The sequence below is a fragment of the Lemur catta genome, chromosome 6 (genome assembly GCF_020740605.2).
Source record: "Lemur catta isolate mLemCat1 chromosome 6, mLemCat1.pri, whole genome shotgun sequence".
NCBI classification, from domain to species: Eukaryota; Metazoa; Chordata; class Mammalia; order Primates; family Lemuridae; genus Lemur; species Lemur catta.
In genome coordinates, this window is record NC_059133.1 from 33,030,817 (window position 1) to 33,056,889 (window position 26,073).

General features: G+C 35.2%; 1 protein-coding gene across 2 annotated transcripts in view; it reads right to left on the reverse strand.

Moving 5' to 3' along the window:
* TMTC2 (transmembrane O-mannosyltransferase targeting cadherins 2) overlaps positions 1-26,073 on the reverse strand; it is a 370,759-nt gene that overhangs the window by 156,562 nt on the left and 188,124 nt on the right. For both annotated transcript variants that reach the window (XM_045553293.1, XM_045553294.1), the window contains exon 4: positions 5,981-6,095. In XM_045553293.1, coding sequence (XP_045409249.1) covers positions 5,981-6,095 — 115 coding nt within the window. The remainder of the gene's footprint in view (positions 1-5,980; positions 6,096-26,073) is intronic.

The following is a 26,073-nucleotide window of genomic DNA, read 5'->3' on the forward strand; positions in this document are numbered from 1 at the left end:
TCAGGATAGAAGCATATATTTCATTATTTACCATTTAATTTTTTATGATTAAAAAATTGAACTATATACATGTGTTTTGTTGGAACATCTTTTGGGGCTGGTTATCCATTTAAGTAACATATTCGTTACATTTTCCTAACAATTCTTAAAAAAAAAAAAAAAGATTTTCAATGTGTTTGTAATGAAGAAAATGTTTCCAGGGTTTGGTGGGAGAAAGGGAAAGGGAACTCAAGCCTTGATGTTAGAGTTTGTGAGAATATATTCCAGAATCATTATCTCACACCAGTATATTTACAACAACCATGGTCTCTAGGAGGGAATTTTACTGCTCTTACACTTTGTGTTTTCATAGATATACGAAAGAAAAAAGCTGTGGAATAAATCAACCTGGAGAATCAGATCAGACAGGATAGGAACGAAATGGATCAGACGGCATCATGGGCAGGACATCGGGTTAGCAAACTTGAACTTAAGTTATTTCCATTCATGAGATTACTCATTAGTTTATTAATCATCTCACTAATTAACCCATTAGGTTACTAATCAACATATGCATGGTTTAATTCATTAGTTTGTTAATTCATTCATTAGTTTGTTAACCAGCACACACAGTGTTTAAAGCCCAAGTGCCTAGTATTACACTCAGTGCTGGGGAAAGAATGGTACCTAAGCACACCCTGCCCTTAAAGGGAAAAGGATGTAAGTAACAGGAACATGGTATCACAAATGCAAATATGATCCAGACTAAAAAGAGCCAAGTATTAGTTGCTCTGTGAGACTTGGGAGGGATACCTATCTCCAAATCTGAAAGTGGGAGAGGTATCTGGAAACCTCCCCAGGGAAGTGTCACTTGAGCTGAGGAATAAAAGATGTAGGTATAAGCCAGGCAAAAAAGGTGGGAATAGGGAGGACAGAGGTCAGAAGGGGAGGAAAAAGGGGAGAATGTTGCAGCAGAACAAATAGTACATGCATAGACCTCCCAGAGAATAAAAACAGAGCATGTTTAGGAAAACTTTGAGAAAGAACCTTTGACTAGAAATCAGATACATGATAAAACAAAAAAACCCTGAAATCAGGAATATTTAAAAAAATAAAATCTAAACAACTAGGAATAACCAGTTTAAAATACAATGAGAAAAAGATCTAGTTCACATTAGTCAAAATAATTTTTAAAAAACTAAGAATAAGTCAACCTCAAATATGTGAAACCTTTGTGAACAAAATATAAAATTTTAATAAAATAGAAAAACTATAGAAATACATCTATCTGTAAGAAAAAATTCATGAGTATAACAATGCCAGGTCTCAGACTTTATAAAGTCACTGCAAAACCAATGAAAACTTCAACTGGACTTCTAACGCAATTTAACAAGGCTTGTGATCAAGATAACATTAAAGATAACACATAGGAATAATCAAAAAATGTAGGAAACAGTAAGGACGAGAAATCTGCCTTTTAAAGTATAAATTTACTAGAAGTTATAAATAAAACTTGTTCTTGGCAAGGTTACCAATTGACCAGAATAGTGTCTACAACAATGAACCCATGTTTATGTTAGAATGCACTGTAGGTAATAAGTAACTATCTAATTAATTATGATGTGAATATTAGATTTCATTTGGAAAAAAATTGTATTTTAATACAAAAAAATAACAAATCCAAGGTAGACTAATAATCTAAACAGAGCAAAAATTCTAAAAATGTTTATATCCAAAATATAGAAATTTTAAAAAGTATTGGACTGCAAATGGTCTTTTTTCTAAAGAAACAAAACAGTCGTTAAATGAGAGCATTTAGGGAAATTAAAACTATACACAATACAGTTTATAAATAAAATGATATACAAAGACTAGATGGAAATATATGCAAAATACCTGTTTTTGTGCACACATATGCAAGTGTGGGGGGCATTTTACTTTCAACCCCACAAATCAACAAGTACAAGCTGGCTAGGCATGGTGGCTCACACCTGTAATCCTAGCACTTTGGGAGGCTGAGGTAGGCGGAGCACTTGAGGCCAGGAGTTTGAGACCAGCCTGGGAAATAGTGAGACCCTATCTCTACAAAAATTTAAAAATTTAGCTGAGAGTGGTAGCACATGCCTGTCGTCCCAGCTACTCAGGAGGCTGAAGCAGGAGGATCGCTTGAGCCCAGGAGTTTGAGGTTGCAGTGAGCTATGATGACACCACTGCACACTAGCCACAGCAACGGAGTGAGATCTAACGAAAACAAACAAGCCCACCCAACAGAAAACTAGGCAAGAAATATGAACAGTTAATTCCCAGGAAAATTACAAAGAGCCAATTAATGTAGGAAAAATTACTCAACTGCACTATAATTAGGGAAATGGAAAATGAAGCAATATACTTTTGAAATCATCCCACTGGGCATTCATTAATGCTGTTGATGTAATAGCTCCAATATAAATAACTTAATGTGAATCAAAAGGGGGCAGGTTGTACATATTATGACACATTTGCAAACATATAAAATAAAAAATCAATAATGATTCATACACACAGGGAAAAAACCTAAGAAGTGTATATGTATAACTACATGTATAAATCCTTACCAAAAACCTGGTCGGCTTTATACTAGAGGAGGAAAAAGGCATACAAGGAATGCAATATAATAGGGATTTCTGCTTTACCCTGTATTCTTCAGTACTACTTGTTTTGTAAGATTATACTTGTGTATGAATTGTGCAATGAAAAATTATTAACAAAAACAAAATGAAAGTTATGTGACAGGTGTTAGGCCTTGCTCTTGCCTAGGCATGAATAGGCAGGTAACTGCAACCTGCCCCACCTCACTCCAGGAATTAGTAAGAGCCAGCTGAGTGGTGTATTCAGAACATTAGTGACCCCAAGCCAATGGAATTACAATAAAATCTCTCAGTCCCATTCATTTTATGTCAGAAATGTCCAGCACTTCCAGGCACTCCTGTTTGATAATCTCTTAAATTCTCTATTTGGTAGGCCAGTCTGCTTACCTCGCATCCCCTGAACACCTCCCTCCATTCCCCATTACTCAACACAAACACACACACACACACACACACACACACACACACACACACACACCTCGCATCCCCTGAACACCTCCCTCCATTCCCCATTACTCAACACAAACACACACACACACACACACACACACACACACACACAGCCCCATGGAAATTGGCAGGAAACCTTGTCCTGAACTACGCATTTGGCCAAGGGTTATTTTTCTTTACATTTCCACCAGTCCTCACTTCTCATATGCCAAGCTCTGTTTTTAAACTTTTTAAACTCTATGCCAAATATCCTCACCAATTGTTTTCTGCAATCTCTGACCCTTGTAACCTCCCAAACATTCCGAAAACAGGCCCTGAATGCAGACATACATCTCTTATACCCTTATTAGGATTGGACCTATGATAACAACTCTGTACCCTGCCTTTTTCTAATGGTTATATCCTCTAAATTATCTCCCCCTATTTCTTGGCATCATGAGATTATACACACACACACACACATATGTATTTTATATACATATATAAACTGTTGAAATTTGTACAAAATTTTATCTTCTTAAGAGTCTTATTTGCCCTGCTCCCTCACCCTCTCTGTTAAAGACTACTGTCTCGGCTCTCTCTCTCTTAAATTGATGCTTCCTAATAGAGAGAGAGGGAGATGTGATAGGTTGAATTGTGTCCTCTTCTTCCTCTACTCAAAAAAAAAAAAAAAAAGGTATATTGAAGTCCTAACCCCCTGTATCTCATAACGTGACCTTACTTTGAAATAGGATCATTACAGATGTAATTCATTATTATGGATGGGCCCCTAACCCAATAAAGAAGATGGCCATGTGAAGACAGAGACACACAAGGACAACACCGTGTGATGACAAAAGCAGAGGTTAGAGTTATGTAGCTGCAAAGCCAAGAAATAAACACTGCTAGCAATCCACCAGAAAGAGCCAAGCAGGGAGTCCTCCCTGCAGGTTTCACAGGGAACACACCTTGATTTCTGACTTCTAGCCTCTAGACCTGTGAGATCATTGATTTCTATTGTTTTAAGCCACACAGTTTGTGGAACTTTGTTATGGACGCCCTAGGAAACTAATACAAGAGCCAACCCTAATATAAATGTGTTTGTTTCTGCAACTTCAAGAAAATGCAACAACAGATGTCTGATTCAGGAAGGTTCTTTGTAAGCCAGAAATGTTTAGTGATATTCAGAGAATATGGTTATGTAATACCCATTGCTAGTCTTACCTCTTATCGAAAAATAGGATGTTTCCTGCCCTGACATGGATTTCATAACTCATTTATAAAATCAAAAAATATAGTTAGAAATCCTCTAGGTATGGGGGATACAACAATGAGTAAGAAATTGCCACCACCCTACAAGGCTGAATAGTAATGGAAATGGCCACTAAGCTTCAACATTAATATATAATTGCTATTAACTTTTGACAGATATGCTGTATTATGTTATAGAAGTCTATTCATTCCCAGTTTATTATAAACTTATTATATGCAACCACAGACAAAATCATATGATGTAATTTTTAAGATACATACAAAGTGGAATTGTCTAATTAAATAGATTTCTCTTCATAGCAAAGAATAAGCTGTATAAACACATTTCCTTTTTCTTTGAATCCATGCCTAAAGGGTGTCCCCAACAGGTAGGCAACATTTTAACCAGTGGCTGTAGATAAGAGAGAAGACAAGTTCAATAAACAGGTGTTGGTTGTTCAGTTTACTTTCTTCCTTAAGTATGTATGGAGAATGAGCACCAGAAGAAAACTGGAATCTCATAATGCAAGGTAAGAGGCCCTTTTAACATCACTTTACTAGAAAACTGTCACCTTCGGATACAGAACTGGTCCCCTACCATTCTATTCTAACTCTGGAGGTGCTGTCTCCTGGCGCCTCCTGCACTGCCCAGTGTTTTATCCAAGAGAGGACACATCAGCCCAGGAGGGTCAGTCAGAGAACACTGCCTGGGGATTAATATAGACACCAAGACAAAAAAGTTCTCTTTCCTTCTGTGATTAAGAATAGCCAGGATGTTATATCCATAAAGGCGCAGGAGTCCCCTTTCCCACTGTCATGGAGAGTCTCCCAGATGATGGGGCCAACCCAGAGGAAACCAGAACCACCAGATGCAGACAGACTCCTGAAACATAATCAAGCACCTAGATCTAACTGTGCCTCCATCTAGTCAGCCCCAGGAATGTTCATTTATAGAAGTTAATAAATTCTCTTTTGTGTTTAAGGAAGTTTAAACTAGATTCCTATTAACTTATAAAACAAAATGTTCTCATAAATATAAGGGACAAAGAAGGCAATTGGATTTACTCTTGCACTTATCCACTCACACCTCATTGTACCCGCTAGGATTATCCATTCAAAAATAGAACCAAATTTTCCTCTAGGGAATTTTCTAAAAAGGACATTCTAAACTATTCCATTATCCCAAGCTTGCTGATAATCCTCAGTACCTCTAAAGAGGAAAAAAATAAATAAATGAAAGTAGCATAATGTTACCAACTCCCCTGGTTTAGTATATATTCTATATATACTTTGACACAAACAATTTTTTAAAATGGAAGACAACATCTAGTAGCAATCAAGGTATCAATTGTATAAGTATCATATATAACAGGCTTATTTTGTGAACCCATCTAAGTATTAATGGAACAAACTTTAAAAAATCTACAAGCATTTAAACCAATTTTTATGTTGTGTGGCATACTACTTTTAAAAATCCAGCCATAAGCCATCAGTACACATGAATACTGATGGTGTAACCAAAGACAAAGAAATCCCAAATCCCATCCACCAACTGGTTTCAGAGGCAGGATTCATGAAAAGACTGTTTCAGTGAAAAAGCTATCCTCATCTCCATTTCCAGCAGTTAAATCAATAGTCCCTCTCACTGCAGGTTTCAAAGATGAATCGAACCAGAGACAGCGAGGCATACTCACAAATTATAAAGCATGTCAGCCATGTTGCTGCGGTAGTACAAAGCGTTTCTATAGGCGGTTTCAGCTTCAGAAATTTTGCTCTGACTCTTCAGAACATTTCCAAGGTTACCCCATGCTGCCAAGAAGAAAAAGAAATATTCAGGCTGAATGTCAATCCAATTATAAATGACATAAGATCAGGCCAACAGGAAGTACCACAGGGAGAGAAAACTTTCATAAAACATTTTTAAGAAGGAAAATTTATTTCCTTTATACTCTAACATTTCAGCAAACCAGGAGATTAAAAACAATCAAACCCTTAAAAAATTAAAGTAATTATTATGACCCAAAGCTGATATACCTATCTAGTTCATCATAAAGCCAAGAGCAATGTTATCTTAAGATCACCTACAAAGACTTTCATATTTCAGTAGGGGTCTTGGTGGTCTGAAATTATTGTATACTTACTGGACCATAAACTTCAAGAAATCATCTTAAAATAAAGATTTAATTCAACCATGAAAAAACTGATGAATGGCATAGATGATCTAGAGATGAAAAGCAAAAAAAAAAAAACCTAAACAAGATCAAAGCTATAAAGAAGCTTACTGGGCATCAGAACATATCAGAAAACATTATGCATCTTAAAATAGTTCGGTATGTATGGTCTGTTCAGATATAACATTCTTTTATACCCTTTCTACTAATACATTCACTTGTGGGAAAATCAGTATCTTCACACATAATCATATTGAAAATTATATATTTTCTGTGCACCCGCTATGTCCCCACATAATTGTGATTTCTCGACATCAAAAAGAACAAAAAGTACAACATCAATAACTACCCAGATAGCATGGCTCTTAAACAGATTCAGTCCTCAAACTCAACTGCTTCTCTTCTTCCCTCCCCACCAAGAGGTGGGGTATTTAGTCCTGAAACCAGAGTCTCTCAGAAGGAAGATGGAAATAGGAGGCTTTTGTGTGTCGAGATATATTTATTTGGGTGATCACTGACTATATGGAAAGAATGAAATGGGTTTGGAGAATCAATTTTTAATGCATACAAAAGTATAGATTCTTTTAGTCACAGATTTGCCTATGGGCCTTTAAGTAATATAACACTACTGTGCTTCAGTTTACTCATCTGTAAAATGGGGAAATTAGCATCTCGTGCACTTTGTGATGAGCATTAAATGAGCTGATGTATATAAGCTGTTTAAGACATTGCCTGAAACGTGGTAAACAATAAATATTGGTATTAAAATTAATATTATTGTGGCTGATACTCTTTATAATTTACAATAGTCAAGCACTGGTATTGAAAATACTAAACATGATGCACTTTTTATGCCCTTAAGTTATCTACATGGAACACTAATCCTTCATGTTTGGAAAAGTCTACTTCCTTTGTTTCTGATAGGAAACAGGAGAAAAGCACTGAACTCACAATTATGTAACAGCTAGTTGTGCTACCTACCATGTCACATACTTAACATGTACCTCACTGAGCTCTCATCATAGTTCTATACATAAGCATTATGCACATTCCATAAATGAGCAAACAGAGACATTAAGGAACTTACCAAGTTAATACTGAAGTATTAGAGCAAAAATTCCCATCCAAGGCTAAGTATTTCCTAAGTTTTTCTATCCTCCACCTAAGACTTTTATACTACATTTCATCTTTTACTGCAAACCAACATTCACACATTATAAATTAGAACTTGGCACTATGAGTCCTTAGAAAATTGTGTCCTTAAATCGAAAGATAAAACAGTTTAAAATATTCAAATATAGTCAAATTGAACTACTAAATCAACACAAAACAGAAAGTAGAATGGTAAAATAAATTATATTTATCTTCAACTATAACAAGCATAATACTGCATGTTATTTTGTATCTAGCATTCCTCTTCTTCCCCAAATTAATAAGATATGGCTCTATGGAAACTTCTAATACCCAGGCAATTTTTAAAACTCCTACCCCTCCTAAAGTTCTGTTTTGATAGTGGGATTAGTAAATAAAAATATATTTACATTGGAATCCATCCAGAGAAATGTATCCAAATACCAATTTAAGCAGCAGGAAAATATATAAGCTATCTTATCCAAGCCAGAGTCCTAGCATACAGATGTTGAAAAAAAGTTACAGCAAGGACATACTTTGAATATTTTAAGGCATATTTTCAGAGAAACAAGTTGACTTTCATTTTAGATATTTATATCTAAATTAAATAATAAACTAACAAGGGCTTCTCTTGTTAACAGTTCACAGGCATATACAAGCATACCTCGAAGATATTGTGGTTCAATTTTCCGAACTACCACAATAAAGCAATAAAGTCAGTCATAAATTTCCCAGAGCATACAAAAATTATGTTTCTATTATACTGTAGTCTATTAAGCATGAAATAGCATGATGTCTGAGAAAAAAATGGATATAACTTTAATTAAAAATTCTTTATTTCATAAAAAATGCTAATAATTATCTGAGCCTTCAGTGAGTTATAATCTTTTCGCTGATGGAGGATCTTGCCTTGATGTTGATGACGGCTGACTGATCAGGGTGATGGCTGCTGAAGGACGGAGTGACTGTGGCAACTTCTTCAAGTAAGACAACAATGAAGTTTGTTGCATCAATTGACTCTTCCTTTCACCAAAGATTTCTCTGTAGCTCACTATGCTGTTTATCAGTGTTTTACCCACAGAACTTCTCTCAAAATTGGAGTCAATCCTCTCAAACCCTGCCACTGCTTTATCAACTAAGTTTATGTAATATTCTAAATCCTTTGTTGTCATTTTAACAATGTTCACAGCATCTTCACCAAGAGTAGATTCCATCTCAAGAAACCATAAAATCCATAAAAAGCAATTCCTCATCTGTTTAAGATTTATGATAAGACTATAGCATTTTAGTCACATTTTCAGGCTCCACTTCTAATTCCAGTTCTCTTACTCTTTCCACATCTGCAGTTACTTTGTCCACTTAAGTTTTGAACCGTTCAAAGTCATCCATGAGCGTAAAAATCTTCTTCCAAATTCCTGTTAAGTATAATATTTAGACCGCCTCCCATGAATCACACATGTTCATAATGGTATCTAGAATAGTGAATCCTTTCCAGAAGATTTTCTATTCACTTTTTCCAGATGCATCAGAGGAACCATGAACTATGGCAGCTACAGCCTTATGAAATACATTTCTTTCTTTTTTTTTTTTTTTTTGAGACAGAGTCTCACTCTGTTGCCCAGGCTAGAGTGAGTGCCATGGCGTCAGCCTAGCTCACAGCAACCTCAGACTCCTGGGCTTAAGCGATCCTACTGCCTCAGCCTCCCGAGTAGCTGGGACTACAGGCATGCACCACCGTGCCCGGCTAATTTTTTCTCTATACATTTTTAGTTGGCCAGATAATTTCTTTCTATTTTTTTAGTAGAGACGGGGTCTCGCTCTTGCTCAGGCTGGTCTCGAACTCCTGACCTCGAGCGATCCACCCGCCTCGGCCTCCCAGAGTGCTAGGATTACAGGCATGAGCCACCGCGCCCGGCCGGAAATACATTTCTGAAATAAGAAGACTTTAAAGTCAAAATTACTTCTTGATCCACAGGCTGCAAAATGGATATTGTGTTAGCAGGTGTAAAAACATCATTAATGTCCTTATGCATCTCCATCAGTGCTCTTGGGTGACCAGGTACATCATCAAAGAACAGTAGTATTTTGAAACAAATTTTTCTGAGCAGTAGGACTCAACACTGGGCTAAAAATATTCACTAAGCAATGCTGTAAAAAGATGTGCAGTCGTACAGGCTTTGTTGTTCCATTTATAGATTAGATTTTGCACAGTCCTTAAGAACCCTAGGATTTTCAGGATGATAAATAAGCATCAGCTAAAACTTAAAGTCACCAGCTGCATTAGCCCTTAATAAGAGAGTTAGCCTGTCCTTTAAAGCCAGATAATGACTTCTGCTCTCTAGTTATGAAAGTCCTAGATGGCATCATCTTCCATTATTAGGCTGTTTCATCTACATTGAAGATCTGTTGCTTAGTGTAGCCATCTTTATCAGTGATCTTTGCTAGATCTTCTGCATAACTTGCAGCTTTCTCCATCAGCACTTGCTACTTCACCTTGCACTTTTATGTTACAGAGACAGCTTCCTTTCCTCCAACCTCATGTAAGAAACCTCTGCTAGCTTCAATTCTCTTCTGCAGCTTCCTCACCTCTCAGCTTTCACAGAATTGAACAGAATTAGGGCCTTGCTCTGGATTAGCCTTTGGCTTAAGGGAATGTTGTGACTGGTTTGATCTATCCCAACCAGTAAAGCTTTCCCCGTATCAGCAAGAAGGCTGTTTTGCTCTTATCATTTGTGTGCTCATTGGAGTAGCACTTTTAATTTCCTTCAGGAACTTTTCCTTTGCAATCTCAACTTGGCTAACAGTTTTGTGCAAGAGGCCTAGCTTTTGGCCATTCTTCCCTTTTGATATGTCTTCCTAAGCTTCATCACTTCTAGCTTTTGACTTTAAGTGAAATACCTGTGATTCTTCCTTTCACTTGAACACTTACAGGCCACTGGAATATTATTAATTGGCCTAATTTCAATATTGCTGTATCTCAGGGAGCTGGAAGGAAAGGGAGAGAGATGGTAAAGGACCAGCCAGTGGAACAGTCAGAACACACAATATTCATCGATTAAGTCTGCCATTTCATGTGGAAGCAGCCACAGTAGCAATACCAAAGATCACTGATCACCATAACAGATATAATAATGAAAAAGTTTGAAATATTTTTAGAATTCCCAAAAGGTGACACAGAGACACTAAGTGAGCACAGGCTTTTGGAAAAATGGTGCCAACTGACTCATGGTTGCCACAAACCCACAATTCGTAAAAAACGCAGTATCTGGGAAGCACAATAAAGCCAAGTTCAGAAAAGTGAGTATGCCTCCTGCATCCGTATCTAGAATACATGTTCACTCATTTGGTTGTTTGTTCATTTATTCATTCACAATTATATTCATTCATTGGACAGACATTAAACACTTATTTTGTACCAGAACCTTTATATTAGAGGCTGACATTCAGTACTGACCAAAATAGTCAAGCTCCCACCCATGTGGAGCTTATGTTTGAAGGGGGAAGAAGTGTTAAAGAACCTAAGACAAGGAAAGGTGATGTGGATGAGGAAGGGTAACTGCAGTAATCTAGGGCACACAATTAAGGTGGTTTCCGACAGGATGGCTGGGCAGCAGAGCAGACAGCTGTTTCAAAGTGAGAAAACAACTTAGAAATTAAAAATCATCAACAAGATTAACTGTGGTAAAGTTATAATGTGAAACTAAGTTTCTTGCTTTTTGTCCAAATGAAAATCTCTCATACCCTCATGATAAGTCATTTCCCACGTTAAAAAAAAAAATTGCCTAATTGGGCTTATCTTTTAAAAATAAAATTTTAACTGTTTAAAGATGAGAAAAGGAAGTAAGAAAGAGAAATAGAGATGGGGAGAGATCAGCCCTTGATATCTGTAACTAATCTGATACTCACCACCAGGCCACTTTGTTCTTCTATTATACATACACCATCTTAAAGAATGCCAGCTTTGGACAAGGTTTACTCTGAGACCGTGATACAATGAAACAAAGAAAGATCACTTCATGATTTTGTCTAAATTACCTACAAAATATCAAATATCCTCCTCTCTTGCTAAATGAATCATTTCTTTGTCCAATCATGGAACTGTCTCAGCATCCAAATGGGTACAGCGTACACCGTCTGGGGGATGGATGGACACGCTTGAAGCTCTGACGAGAGGGGCAAAGGCAATATATGTAACTTAAACATTTGTACCCCCATAAAATGCTGAAATAAAAATAAACACATTTTTTTAAAAATCCTATGGACATATAGTGAGATACCCCAGAGTTCTCCAGGGTGTAGTGTTCTCCCTCAGTGCAAGGAATAATTAAACCAACTTGTTTTACTCCAGGTGTATCCCTGGTAGTCTTTGGATGAAAGGCATTGATAGAGGATTTCATCATACCCAAATAAGAGAGCAATTCCTTCTCAAAATCCTGTCTTTCTTAAATAATTGTTCCTCAATGCTGTGTTTACCAAAATACACTATAAGTTTTCAAAGAGCTTTCATAGTTTTTCATAGCTGATTCTATTGGTTAAACTTTTTCTACTACTTAAATTTGATCATATTAACCAAGTCAACTTTTTTACATCATGTCAATGTTTAAATCTTAGTGGTCAAACTATGTGAAAGTATCCAAACAAAACCTAAAAGAAATGGAGGAATATTCCAAGGCTTGTGATAGGATAATTTAATATAAAGATGTCAATTATCCCCAAATTAGTCTATAAACTCTATGTAATTTCAATCAGTATTTTAACATCATTTATTAAGCTACTAAAAAACTGTATTCTAACCATGATGTAAGAGAAATGAAATGATTTTTATAACATATTCACCAAATACAAAGGTAAACTCCAGATAATTTTAAAAGTTAAATGTGAGAAAATAAAGCTAACAGAAGAATACCTAGAGTATCTCTGCAGAATGGAAAAGGATTTCTTAAAAAGACCCCCAAATATAATTTTAAAAGGTAAAAAATTGATGGATTTATTTAATGAAGGACACTATGGACAAAGTTAAAAATAAATGATATACCAGGAGAAGATATTTCAAACATCTAAACAGAAGGGACTGTACTTAGAAAATAAAAGCAACTCCTACAAAGCAACAAGGAAAAATAAGGAAACCAACAGGGGGAAAAATGGGCAAAGGACATGAACAAAAATCTACAAAAAGGAAAATCAAAATAACTACCAAGCATTACACTAATATTCAAATTTCTTTGAAACTCCCCCAAAATGCAAATTGTAACAATGAGATATATATTATACCCAGATTGGCAAAAATTTTTAAAATGGATAAAGCCAAGTACTGGTGGAAATGTGGGGGAAGGATCCTGTTCACTGTTGGTGGCAGTGTGGCCTAGGGGGAGATACTGTCATGCCTTCTGACAGTACCAGTCAAATCAACAAATGTAAGGAAGTCAAAGATAAGCCCTGTCTGGCAATCCCATTCCCAGAGAAATTCTCACCTAAGAAAACATGTAAGAGGGTGTTTAATTCAAGTGTCTTAGTGTTCGTTGATAGTGGTAAGTTATCAATATGTCCATCATCAGAGTATGATGTGGAAAATACACTTTATAGATTCCTAAGCAGCAGGTAGGACCAATAAATAACATGTAAATACTGTATGTAACACAAATGGACTGTAATAGCCTAAAAAGGATCAAAACACTGAATGCACTGTGTCATAACAATGATAAATGTCAGATATTCACACCTAAAATATCACTACATTTTTTTTAACAAACATATAGGTCTAAGGCTACAGAGCAAGTTATGTTAGAACTGTTGCCTATATCACACAGGGAAAATGAAGTTAGGAACAGAGCTTAAAGGGAGTAAATATACATGAAAAAAAGATGAAATTAGCAAGAAGCAACCTGAAAACTGGCCATAAGCCAAGGAATATAACAAATCTAACCCTCTGGAACTAGGGTTGAGGGAAGAGGAGGAGAAGGAAAGGGAAGAGAAGAAAGAAAAGGGGAAAAAAAGAAAGCTAAGGTCACATGCCATCCTTTAAAATAGAGATACAGTTATGCTATATCCTACTTAAGGAATAAAGAGTTAGCAATTCACTAAACTTTCTTTTAGTGAAACAATTCAAAACATATGTTTGGAATTATCTTCAAATTTTCACTTTGGTACTTAAACTTTGGACCACTGGAACTTAAAAATCTGGTATTTCCATTAATATTTAATATAATTTAAATTTTTTACATTTTAACCTTGTACATTTTATTGATGTGTTTATTTCACATAATGACTCTTAAAAGTATAGTTTTATTGAAATAAAATACTCAGAGTTCTTCCAAGAAATTGTGATGAAGCCGAAATAACCATTATCCATGTTTTAAAGTCTGTATTTTAATAGAGGGTATGTACAAATGAACCCAATTCACACTTTAAACTCTGGAGATAATACAAGACATTTATTTGAAGTTCAAAAAATGCAATTAGTTTGTTCTCAGATCAATGTAATTTTTAAAAGTTTTCCCAATAGAGTTTCTGAATATTCAGAGTACTCATTTCATTCCTGTTATATGAAATGAATTTCATAAGAAATCGCTCCAATCTGGGGGGAGGGGCCCACTGCCCCATCTCATAGCCCTGCCTTGCAACACTAAGACAGCCTTTGTGGAACAGAAGGGAAAGGGAAAAGAGGTGAAGAAGGAATTTTTAAAAATATAATAAAAATAGTAACAGTGCTTACTTTATTTAAAGATTACTATATGCTCGACAGTGACCTGAACTCATTTAACCTATTACAAACCTTTGAGGTATACAGTATTATTATCCCCATTTTACCAATGAGAAAACTGAGGCTTAGCTCCCTAAATAGCAGAGTTAATGACAAGGGAGATTCGGATTTGTTCTCAGGCATCTAAATGTAGTGAGAGGTAAGGCTATCTCACCCTTTTAAAACTGAGTTTGAATACACAGAATAACATATTATGGTTCTCAATTTTCATATACGTATTTAACTTAGGAACTAGAGTATAATACGAAAATAAGATAAATTATCCAAATGAGTCATCCTTTCAGAACTGCTAGGCAAAAAAAACTAAACAAAAAACAGCAGTAACAAAAGAAAACTATCTGGTACTCCTATTTCACAGTATGTTTTTCAGACCAGAAAAAAATTAATGCCAAACAATATACTGTGTTTCACATTTCTTTGGGAACATAATTTTAAATGTCACATTTTCCTGTTAACACACTAGAAACTGAACATACTCTACCTGTGTTAACAAATAGAAGCTGCTCGAGATGCTGGGAATTTAGGTACATTTATGAAAATCTTAGTGCACTGAAGTTGCCTTACAAGTGACAGAAATTTAATAAGCATTGTTTAATAAGTATACGACCTATTTCCCTAGATTAAATTTATATGATTATATTAAAGGAAGCAAATAGACACTTCTAGAAATCACTGAATAAGCTCTAGAAAATCTGATCTGTGAAATCATTTTATATTCAAGAAGAAAAATAAATGCTTCTGTTAAAAAAAATGAAGTAAAGCAGTAGGAATAACTCTTAGCCTTTGAAATATCTCAAGGTCTCTTCACATTGATATTCAACTACATCTAAAAGGTATTTATTAAGATACGCAACCTTAATTCACAATCAAAGCACCTCTTGTACTTAGTCCAAAATTAGTCCACAATCTGCCATGGTTTATATTGTGTTCTTTGAAAGCAGAAGAACAATTTAATATTCCCACCTTGCTGATGTTATTCTAAAGAGAAAATCAACTGAGAGATCCCTCTAAAAATGCTAAGTGATGTGCAGTCATAAATACCTTCAAAACTTTTTCAGATTCCTCAAATATATGATAGTTCTAAGTTTATAGAATAAATTCAAGTTTATTCTAAAGTAATTTCATATCTCTGATATATTTCAGGATTTCACGTCTCTGCAATTTCATCTCTCTGATATATTTCTCAAAAATAAAGGAGATTTTTATCTATTTTTTCAAGATTTTATGTTAGTAATCTGAAGAAATTATATACATTCATTATAAAAAGTTTTAATAATTTTCCATTGATTTGACATATACCGCTCTTTGAAAAATTGGTAAAATGATAAATGAATCTCTTAATATTTAACTTTTAGCTACTCAACATTCAGGCCTGTATGTTCTTTGGGTTATCATATTGCATTTTCATTTCACTCATACAACACAGCCACCAAACATGGTAAGGACTTCATCTTTGTTTCTTGCTTTCTCTGAGCTATAATTTACTTTTACCTTAGAATTCATGTCTTCAGTCTCTATATAAAAATCCTGAGTTCCATGTTAAAGATCTGCCAAAACTGAAGCAATTAACTGCATTAAATAAGGGGATAAATCCTAAATTTTGCTTTGTTCAATTTTGATTTACTTGCAATTAGAACATTACTCCCAAAGAGGTAAAACTTATAATCTTGCCAGTTATCTATCCCAGACCAACTGCAAAAGAAACTGCATAATTTATCTGTGCTTAATTAGTTATAATTACAGGAATTAGATAATATCCAGTTAATTTTCTTGTTTCCTTACTTCTGGTCACTTCAGATAGACCTGAAACAAAATTTATTCTAATAAAGAAAAAAAGCATTAAAAATGAAAAGACAAAATTTGGTATCTCAGTAACATATTAACACTGTTAGTCTTGTCAGGACTGTTAGTCACCATGACATCTATGTGCATATTGTAATATCCTCATGTAGAATCCAGTGCCTGTTTGTTTTATGTTAATACATCTAGAGCATTTCTCCATCTGTAATCTCTACCATATTCCTGACTTTGAGTATGAGCCACTCCAACATCCATAGCCCAGGTTTGCTGCAAATACCACCCACGGTACTTGACGTTGGGTTTTACCTGTATTTGTCTTCACCCATTAAATTCTCATCTATGCAGAAGTTTTTCTCATGGCTTTTCCATCAAAACTTACCTGCCCTACGTCTCTAATTGCAATGTGCTCTCTGCAAAGTTTCTGATCAACTAACCCACAGTACTATTTATATTAAGACAGTTAAAATAATTACATTTTCAAATAGAATGACTGGCCAAAGCGGAAGAATTTGGGAGCACCAAGACTGGAGGCTTTCCATGAATCATACCAACACACATTTTTTTCCAATCACACTGTTGAAATGTACTAAACACTTGGTGAATACATACATTGGAATGCCATAAATATCTACCCTATTTACCTAACAGCCATACGGATTGAGTAAAGGCTTTTAGAAATTCCTCATATATGACTGATCTCACAGTCCATGAAGTCATCCAACTAGTACCCTTAGATTGGTGTTATACTCTCAAGAGTATTTGAGTTGCCTGTGAGTTCATACCAGGAATAGAATTGTCCCAAAGAAGCCTTTACAGTTTGCTTCTATCACATTGGGATCATTTAAGTTCGGCTCAGGTCTGAAAGCTGAAGAACCCTTAGAAAGACCAAGAGTTCTTAGACAAGAACACAGTATTCTGATTTCTAACCAGCTCCTGGGGAAGCGAGGAGAATCCATTTTTTTTCTCTAAATTCCCTTTGTTCTTTTATAATCCAGTCTCATCTACTTTATTTCACAGTGGGTCCTCTGATCATTTGAGTGGGTTCCTGCCACCTAACAGCCCCCAGATTGGTGTCCTACTTTGTGTCACTAAAGAAACTTTGATGTAGAAACGTAAAACAAAATGTCCAAAACCTAAGTTTTAGTACTTGTCCTGTTACCAATTAGATTTGGGTACACTCAAGTAACCTAACTCTTCTACTTCTTATCAGCAATAACAGTAAATATGTCATGTGAGCCAAACCCTGGGCTATGTACGCTACACATACATATACCACGAGGTTGTATTGCTGTGCCCACTATACAAATGAGCAACTTAAACCTCAGAGAGGTTGTGATGATAACATTATGAGGAAAATGATAACAGCTAGTAATGGCCTGAGTTATAATTAGTATCCACATCTACCTTACTGCAAAGTTTGGAATCTTCACTGTGCTGTTTTTCCTTAAGCATCTTGCCTCTCTTAGTTTCTCATCTGTACAAATGGTTGCAATGATCCTTGTCTAAGCTAAATGCCAGGGTCACTGACAAGATTGAACAAGAGATGTATAACTCTCTGAAAAGTACATTTTTATGGAAAAGGTATATTTGATTAGTAACTATGTAAAAGTATAACCAGTTAGATATATACTTTTACAGTATACCTCCTCCATTATCTATGGGCATGCTATTGAGAATTTCATTGCCTACCAAATCCAGGCCAACAAAAACACAGCTCAAAGCAATATTAAATACTCTAGAAGCCAATTTTTTTTTTTTTTTTTTGAGACATAGTTTCACTGTGTTGCCCGGGCTAGAGTGCTGTGGCACATGAGCCTAGCTCACAGCAACCTCAAACTCCTGGGCTCAAGCAATCCTGCTGCCTCAGCCTCCCGAGTAGCTGGGACTACAGGCATGCGCCACCATGCCCGGCTAATTTTTTCTATATATATTTTTAGTTGGCCAGATAATTTTTTTTATTTCTATTTTTAGTAGAGACGGGGTCTCACTCAGGCTGGTCTCGAACTCCTGACCTCAAGCGATCCACCCGCCTCGGCCTCCCAGAGGGCTAGGATTACAGGTGTGAGCCACCGCACCCGGTCGCAAGTATCATTTTAAGGCATTTTTGTCTGTAATTTCAGTTGACTTGAGACAAAAAGGGGGAGGTTAATTTTCTTTGCCTCCTTTGCTGGAACAAGACAAGCAGATAAGGATTCTTGAAATACTATGGAAAAAAATGCAATAGGCTCTTGAATGACACAGATTTGAACTACACAAATCCACCTGTGTGGATTTTTTTTTTTTTTTAAACCAAACGCAGATTAAAAGTACAGTATTTGCAGGATGTGAAACCAACATATTGGAGAGTTTACTTTTCATGTACTCAAGTTCTGTAGGGCCAATTCTGGGACTGGAGTATGGATAGACTGGGTTGTACAGGGGCAGTCTAGAACCAATCCCCCGGGTATACCGAGGGAAGACTGTACTTGAGTATGAGACATTTTTGCATGAATTGAAAAACATGATTCATCCAAAACAAAGAATGCTGTTAGTCATTTAACTATCTTAAATATACAAGAAAGTTCTACTTCCAAGCAGTGAAAAGAACCTAGAATGTGGAAGGTTAAATAACAGAGGGGAAAAAAATCAGGAAATGTCCAAATCAGAAAGGTCAATTTATTAAGATGGTATCATGCCATCAAATGAGCAGTATAGGAAAGAGAAGGGCAGATTCACTCTCCTGCAGCTACAATCTTAACTAGCTTGGATCCCAACACAGAATTACCACATGCCATTAAAGGATCTTTTTGCACCAAACATATCAACTGGATGCATATTTCTAAGTGATTACTAAATATGACCAACTAAATTATGACTAGATATGTGGTCTTAGAGATATAAATCCATATATTCCATTCATGAGTCTTATATAATGTTGTCAGACTATTTATATATCTGGATGATTAAAATCCACAGAGAAGCCACATTTTTCTATCAAATAATCAGAATAGGGGTTAGGCTATACTTTTTTTTTTTTTTTTGAGACAGGATCTCTCTCTCTCTCTCTGTTGCTGGGGCTAGAGTGCAGTGGTGCCATCACAGCTCACTACAACCCCAAACTCTTGGACTCAAGCAATCCTCCTGCCTTGGCTTCCCAAGAAGTTGGGACTAAAGATGCATGCCCCACCACACCTGGCTAATTTTTCTATTTTTTGTAGAGATAGGGTCTCACTATATTGCTCAGGGTGGTCTCAAACTCCTGGCCCCAAGAGATCCTCCTGCTTCAGTCTCCCAAAGTGCCTAGGATCACAGGCATGAGCCACTCATTGCTCATAGCCAGGATATATAATATTTCTTTAAACCTAAATTTTTATCTTAAAACCACAAAAGTAAATATCCATTCCAACTGAATATGAATGAGCTGAGAACCAGCAATGGCCACAACAAAACATGACTGTTCTCTGACCAATGCACAGTACAGTCTTCTGTTGCTAGAATTGCACTAGAGAGAGTGGAGGCATGGCCCTAGAAGGGCGTCAGTGACTGTATCAATTGCCTCAAAATAACTGTGCTAAAGTGTAACAGCAAAAGAAATTTTAAAATCCTGTACTGTTGCTTCCGAATAGAATTTCAAGAGCAAAATTTTAAATGAATGCAAAATAAACCTTTGTACAATATCGGTAGTTGACATGCTAATGTTTTCATTACACAAGCACAGGAACTCATTTCTACCTTAAAATTATTTTCAGTATTTACATGGATATGGACAATACCATTCAATCTTAACCATCATAGTGAATGTAACTTGAAGGCATCTTTGGAAAATATTCAGATTATTCAAAAACAGAGGAAGTAGAGATATGAGGTATTCAATACCAATATTGCAAACCACCAAAACTTATTTGTAAAACTCAAAGAGATAAAGTACAACAGAAAGTATCACAAAATATCTTAGACCTTGTGGTCTTTTGCAGGTAGTCTCATGACACACAAGTGTGAGGAATTTACTCTCTTATCCCAAGGAAAGAGAAGGAAGGAAGAGCAGGAAAAAATATCACATTTCTTTATAACACAATCTGAGTTCCAATACACAGAGCCCCAAACATTACAAGAGTGTTGTTTCCTGGCCATTCCAGGCAAATTAAGAAAATGTGCTTTGACACTTCAATAATCTGTTCCTTGTCAAAACTTGACTCTCAGCTTACGCGTTACATTTCTAACCCAGTTCCTTCTTCCTACACTTAAGATTTCTAGAGAGAAATTGTTCATAATTAAAATGTATGCCTCTAATGCTTCTAAATAAGATAATAATTCTGATATTTTAACATAATATCTTATGGCTGTTATATTCAGTTCACAAAGGAACTGAATTATGCCATTTAAAACTCAAAGAGTGTTCAGAATGGCAGCTAGTATAACTGGGAGTTGGAATCCTTACATACAAGACACAATAAAACCTCTAATATAGTTCTTCCACAAGGTTTGTTTTTGTAAATTTGTTTCCCTCTACTACTTAACCAAGTCTGAGTATGGTTTCTTAAACATTATCACTTTTGAAAATAAGAAACTTTAATATGTGTGATCATTATTTTTAGTAAGCACAGAACGTGTATGTCCATCCTAGATCCCCTTGCATGATAATGTTCCTATTTTTAAAATTACAAATAAATTTAGCACTGAGAACCAAAAGTAAAATGATAAGATTTCTAATTTAACACTCAGATGCAGAAAAATAAAAATAGGGCTCACACTTTATTTCACAGAGTTATAAATATTCCCCTACATCAACCCCCTTTTCAATAATTATAACTTAAACATCTCACATTTTTCCATAATCCCTTCAGACTTATTTGGAATTTTCTTTTAAATCTATGATCACCAGTAATAGGGACAAGTATGTAATAAAGCTAAAACTAAAAGACATGCTGTGTTTGTCTTGATAATCTGTTCTGTGACATTATCAGCAATTATATTTATATTATGGCAAGAAATGAACATTTTACCCTTCTGTGCTTTATAAGGGTCAAATACCTGTAATTTGATTTTGCACGATAGTGCTCTTACATACTTTGTAGCTTACTTAAAGGGCTTGTTTCTCTTTTGCTGAAGGAAATTAAAAATTTCAAAAATAGCAGCTATGCTCTTAAACTCTATTCTCAAGTATAACTTAACATAGCTAACCATTCATTAATTGATGTCAGATTTGAAGATATTTCTTCCGTCCCTCTTTCTGGTAGTACGGTGAAACTCACTGTCCAAAGAATCCCTCCTTGTGGAGGCCCATAAAAAATACTAGATAAAAAAAATATTTTTAAATAAATGCATTAATTGGTGGGAAACTAAGGACAATCCTGAAATCTAAAAACTGCGTGAATGCAGGAATCTAGACAGGTGAACAAGCTCTGAAGGTGGTATTCACCCTGCATATGCTGTATCTGCCAAACTATGATGAACCAGAGTTTGGGCTTTAACGGGATTCAAGTGGGAGCTCAGCTGCAGAAGCCCATAAACTCTGGCTGCTTGAAACAGCCTGAGGGGTGAACTAGACACAAAATACTCATAATGAGAAGGTGGACGCATTGTCTGTCCAGTCTATTTAGACAAATAGAAAAAAGTTTCCCTAGGAAATCTTATACATAAATTAACCTTCACAAAGTTTGGAACAACACTACATCTGTTGCCCAAAGACTCTGAGAGCAAAAAAAATTTTTAAACTACAATTGCAGCAGAGATATCAAAAAAGATTATGAGAATATTATGTATAACTTTGTAAAAATAAATATAAAGCTCTAGTTAAACTGAATAAAATCCAGGAAAAAAATTACTACAACTGATCCCAAAGAAAATTTGATTATTTCCAAAACTATGAAAGAAATTAAATAGAGAAAAAATTCATCCATAAACAAAACATTAAGCCTAGCTAGTTTTATAGGTAAATTCTACCTAATATAGACAAACGTTAATTCTAACTTTACATAAAATTTTTTAGAGAACAAAAAAGAAGTAATACTCCCAAACTGATTCTACAAAGTCAAGGTCACCTGATTTTAAAATCAGAATTTGACACCACAGGACAGGAATTGACTCAAACACTCAGAAACACAGGTGAAAAACAAATTTAGACCTTAGAAATTGTAATACATTATAACCAATTGCTGGGATCATTCCAGAAATGCCAAATATGTTCAACATTAGAAAATCTATTAATACAATTCAAAGTAACAGAATGGGGAAAATCTATCATCAATATTAATTCATAAAAAATTCTTAAACTAGAAATAAGAGAAAAACTGAGAAAAGTTATTTATAGAAAAACCTATAAAGTATACATAATTCATGATGAAATATTAAAAACATTTTGTAAAACAGTAAGAAACCAAATAACCTGCTATTATCACCTCTGTTTAACATTGTAATGGAGAATCTAGTACAAAATAAGAAAATAAATGAAAGAAACAAAATTGTGCAGTAAGAAAAGTTATGGGAGAAGTCTTCAAAGATACTGGTAATACTGCTTTTTAAAGTTGCAAAATAGATATTTGTTTTAGTAGATTCTTTAAATTACACAAATATATGTGTATGTATACATACATATTTTTCTAAGAAAGATTTATTTCATGTATATTTAATAAAGGCAAAGAAATGTTAGAGCATTTTTAAGAAACACAAAAGTAATATGGAAATCAAAATGATTTAACTTCATGCTTATTTTCATACGTTAGTCTCTATTGTTCTGGAGTATAAACCCTGCTAAATATAATCTAAAACAACACTAGTTTTTTCAAAAGCCCATAAAGATCCTAAAAGTTTTGTTATGAGTAACATCAAAGACAGAGTCAGCAGTACGTCACTGCTTCATCTATAACATATCATAGTACTATCTGCATTGAATCTGTTGTGTTTTTTTCTCCCACAAAACTGTACTTGCAGTCATTACAGCTGGACAACAAAAAAATTATGTGCCACTTCATTCTTAAAGGCATTTGAATTTCTGTGACTACTCCATCCCAATGCAAAAGCAACCATATTTGATTTCTTCAAGAATATTGTAAAAAGGCCTTCAATTAACAATTTGGCAAATTTGCTTTCTAAAATATTTTAGTATACTTCAACCAATGAGACATTTTCATCTTATTCTTGTCAGCCCCTTATTTTTTGTCTTTTCTCTACTCAATAGAGAAGAGATGGATTGAGAAGACAAAACAATTTCTTTACCTTATGGAAGCCTAAGTTAACTTCCTACTATTTACTTCTCAATCAGCCTTTACCGGGGCTTTTAGTTAGCTTTCTCCTACCAAGTCTCTCTTTTAAAATGAAAACCTGTTTTATAGCTTCTTAACTCAAGCCAGTCAGTCTCATACTATACCACTAAACACTATAGTGCTTCCTCGTCTTGACTTAACTGTTAAAAGTTTTGTGTTTTATAAAGATCTGAATCTCTTTTGAAAATTTTTTATCTTACCTTAGAAGTGGCTTTACAGATTATAGAAGAAATATAATCTAATTTATTACACAATTCCAAAAGCTAGCTGGTTAACTACAACTAACCATAGTTAAAGAGGATGCTCAATTAGAGGTAAACAAAACTTAAACCATAAAATCCAAAATGAATTAGTCCATTTTCACACAGCTTAAAGGTTTAGGTCTCACTTAAATTTTTAGTTGTTTCCTAAATAAAATGGTATTCCCTCAACACACTTGTTTCCTGAAATTTAATGCCATGTAAAATTGAAATAGAACTATCAATTTTACAGCAATCCAGGAAGGAAGAAAAATTGTCAAGTAATACAGAGCTGAAACAACAGTGGTGTCCATTTTTCTGTATCTAAGCAGGTAATATTTGTCATTTTCATGGGGGAGGGTAAATGTGGACTGCTTAATCACCTTGGGAATTCCAAATATATATATATATATATAATTTACATCTTTCACATCTATCATTTTACATATTTATGTTAGAAACAGGCATGTAAAAACCTTAAGTTTTCTTCAGATTAACCCTGCTTAATTGTTAACTATTTTTTAAGAAATTATTTTCAAACAATTAAAAACCACAGTCACATGTTCCTTTAAGCCACATGACAGTTAATAAAACATTCTCAGAAGTCATTTGATTTTAAATCGATAACTTAATTTTTAAATGCCCTTTAGCCAACCAGATATGCTGTCATACATGCTATCATTCTTTATGTTTATGTGCTCACTGATCTGTTTAATTTTAATAATTTTGTTAGTCTGTGATTATGACTGTAATACGAAAATTTGCAAGGGGTTGTTTTCAGGGAAGAAAGGTGATGAGTTTGAGAGGCTGGCAGCTTACCCAGGTGGGTAAGTTCCTCACAGACGTGAGGATCATGGAGAGCATAACTTAGAATTGTAATCACACATTTAGCGACCCCTACTATATATCAAGCAATGTTCTAGGTATTATAGAGAAGGGAAAATAAAGGCAGCTTTGGGATAGAACCTTGAAGAATGCATCAAGTTAGGGAGGGGGCAAAGCCATAGACGAGCAAGCTATGGGAAATAAGAGAAAGACAGCAAAAATTGCATACTGTCTTGAAAGCCATAGTAGCAGAGATCAATGATGCCAAATTCTATAAGAGATAAAGACACATGGGGATTTAGATGAGGTCAGAGGCCAGCAAAAGGTGTGATCATACATTTAACTGCTTTATAATTAATCAAGAAATGCTTTCTTCAAGCAAATACTAATCAATATGGCTCATATAATGTGTTGTTTCAAAGAGGGGGAAATCCTTTCAAATATAATGTGGCTTGCTCATTAAGGCAGAGAAAATTTCCTCTTTCCTAAGCACAAAAATGCAAAGAGTCATTGTGAAATCAGCCAACTACAGTAATCAACTCTGTCTAGTATTTTCCTGACATTATCAACCACATAATGAGACGGGACTTGTGGTTTACACAGTCCAAATCAGCTATCATTTCTCTACCATCCAGATTTAAACCATAAATTAGCAGCACAGTCACTATGATAGGCTTTACTCATCATCATTTGCATCCAATCAGTTAATGACTGGCAGCTGTCTACAAGACCCATTACTGAAAGCAGCAGTTTTAATGTATAACGCTTCATGAGGCTTAAAATCATATTCCATTAAACGCACATGGGTAGACTGAAGTACTCCAAAATTTGGAAAGGCTTTCAAAGGAAGGAAAAAATCTAACTCCATCTGTAATCTCAGAAAACCTTATGAAAGACTGGCTTTAAAGAGTTTCTAATCTTTTGCTTAGGCTCAAATAACATAATAGACTAAGAAAAACCTGCCTTAAGGAAGATTACTGCCAGTCTCATAATTGCTAAGGAGGTAACTGTAGCCAGAATTATTATTAGCATGTTATGAATAGAAAAAAATCAGGAACCTGGATTGAAAGAGTTTGGTCTTGTATCAAAATGGAAGCATATGCCACAGATGGCAGTCACGGAATCCAAAACGGACTCCGCTCTCAATTCTACTCTCCTTATTATGAAACATCCCTCAGTACCTGGTATAGCAACAGCACAATTATTTCACACTTTTGCCTTATTTCATGCATGTGTATTCTGTCTCTAAACAGGTTACAAACTCCTTAAGGAGACTGACTATAGCATTTATTATTCAATGTATCTATTACTGAATGCCTTCATCCACCAAGCACTGTCCTCATTGCTGTCTATGTGGCATTTTAAAAAAATGCAATAATCCCTGCCTTCTACCACTGTACATTCTAGTGTATGCTGATAATACATTCAGACAATAAGCATGTAAATATAGCATATCAAAGAGTGAGAGATACTATGAGAAAAATGAAGCAAGAAAAGAGGACAGGGGATGCTGGATAAGGCAGAGGAGCGGATGTAATTTTTAACAGAGTAGTCAGAAAGCATCTTAATATTGGACCAGAGACCTAAAAGAAGTGCGGGAGACCTCACTGAGCATATCTG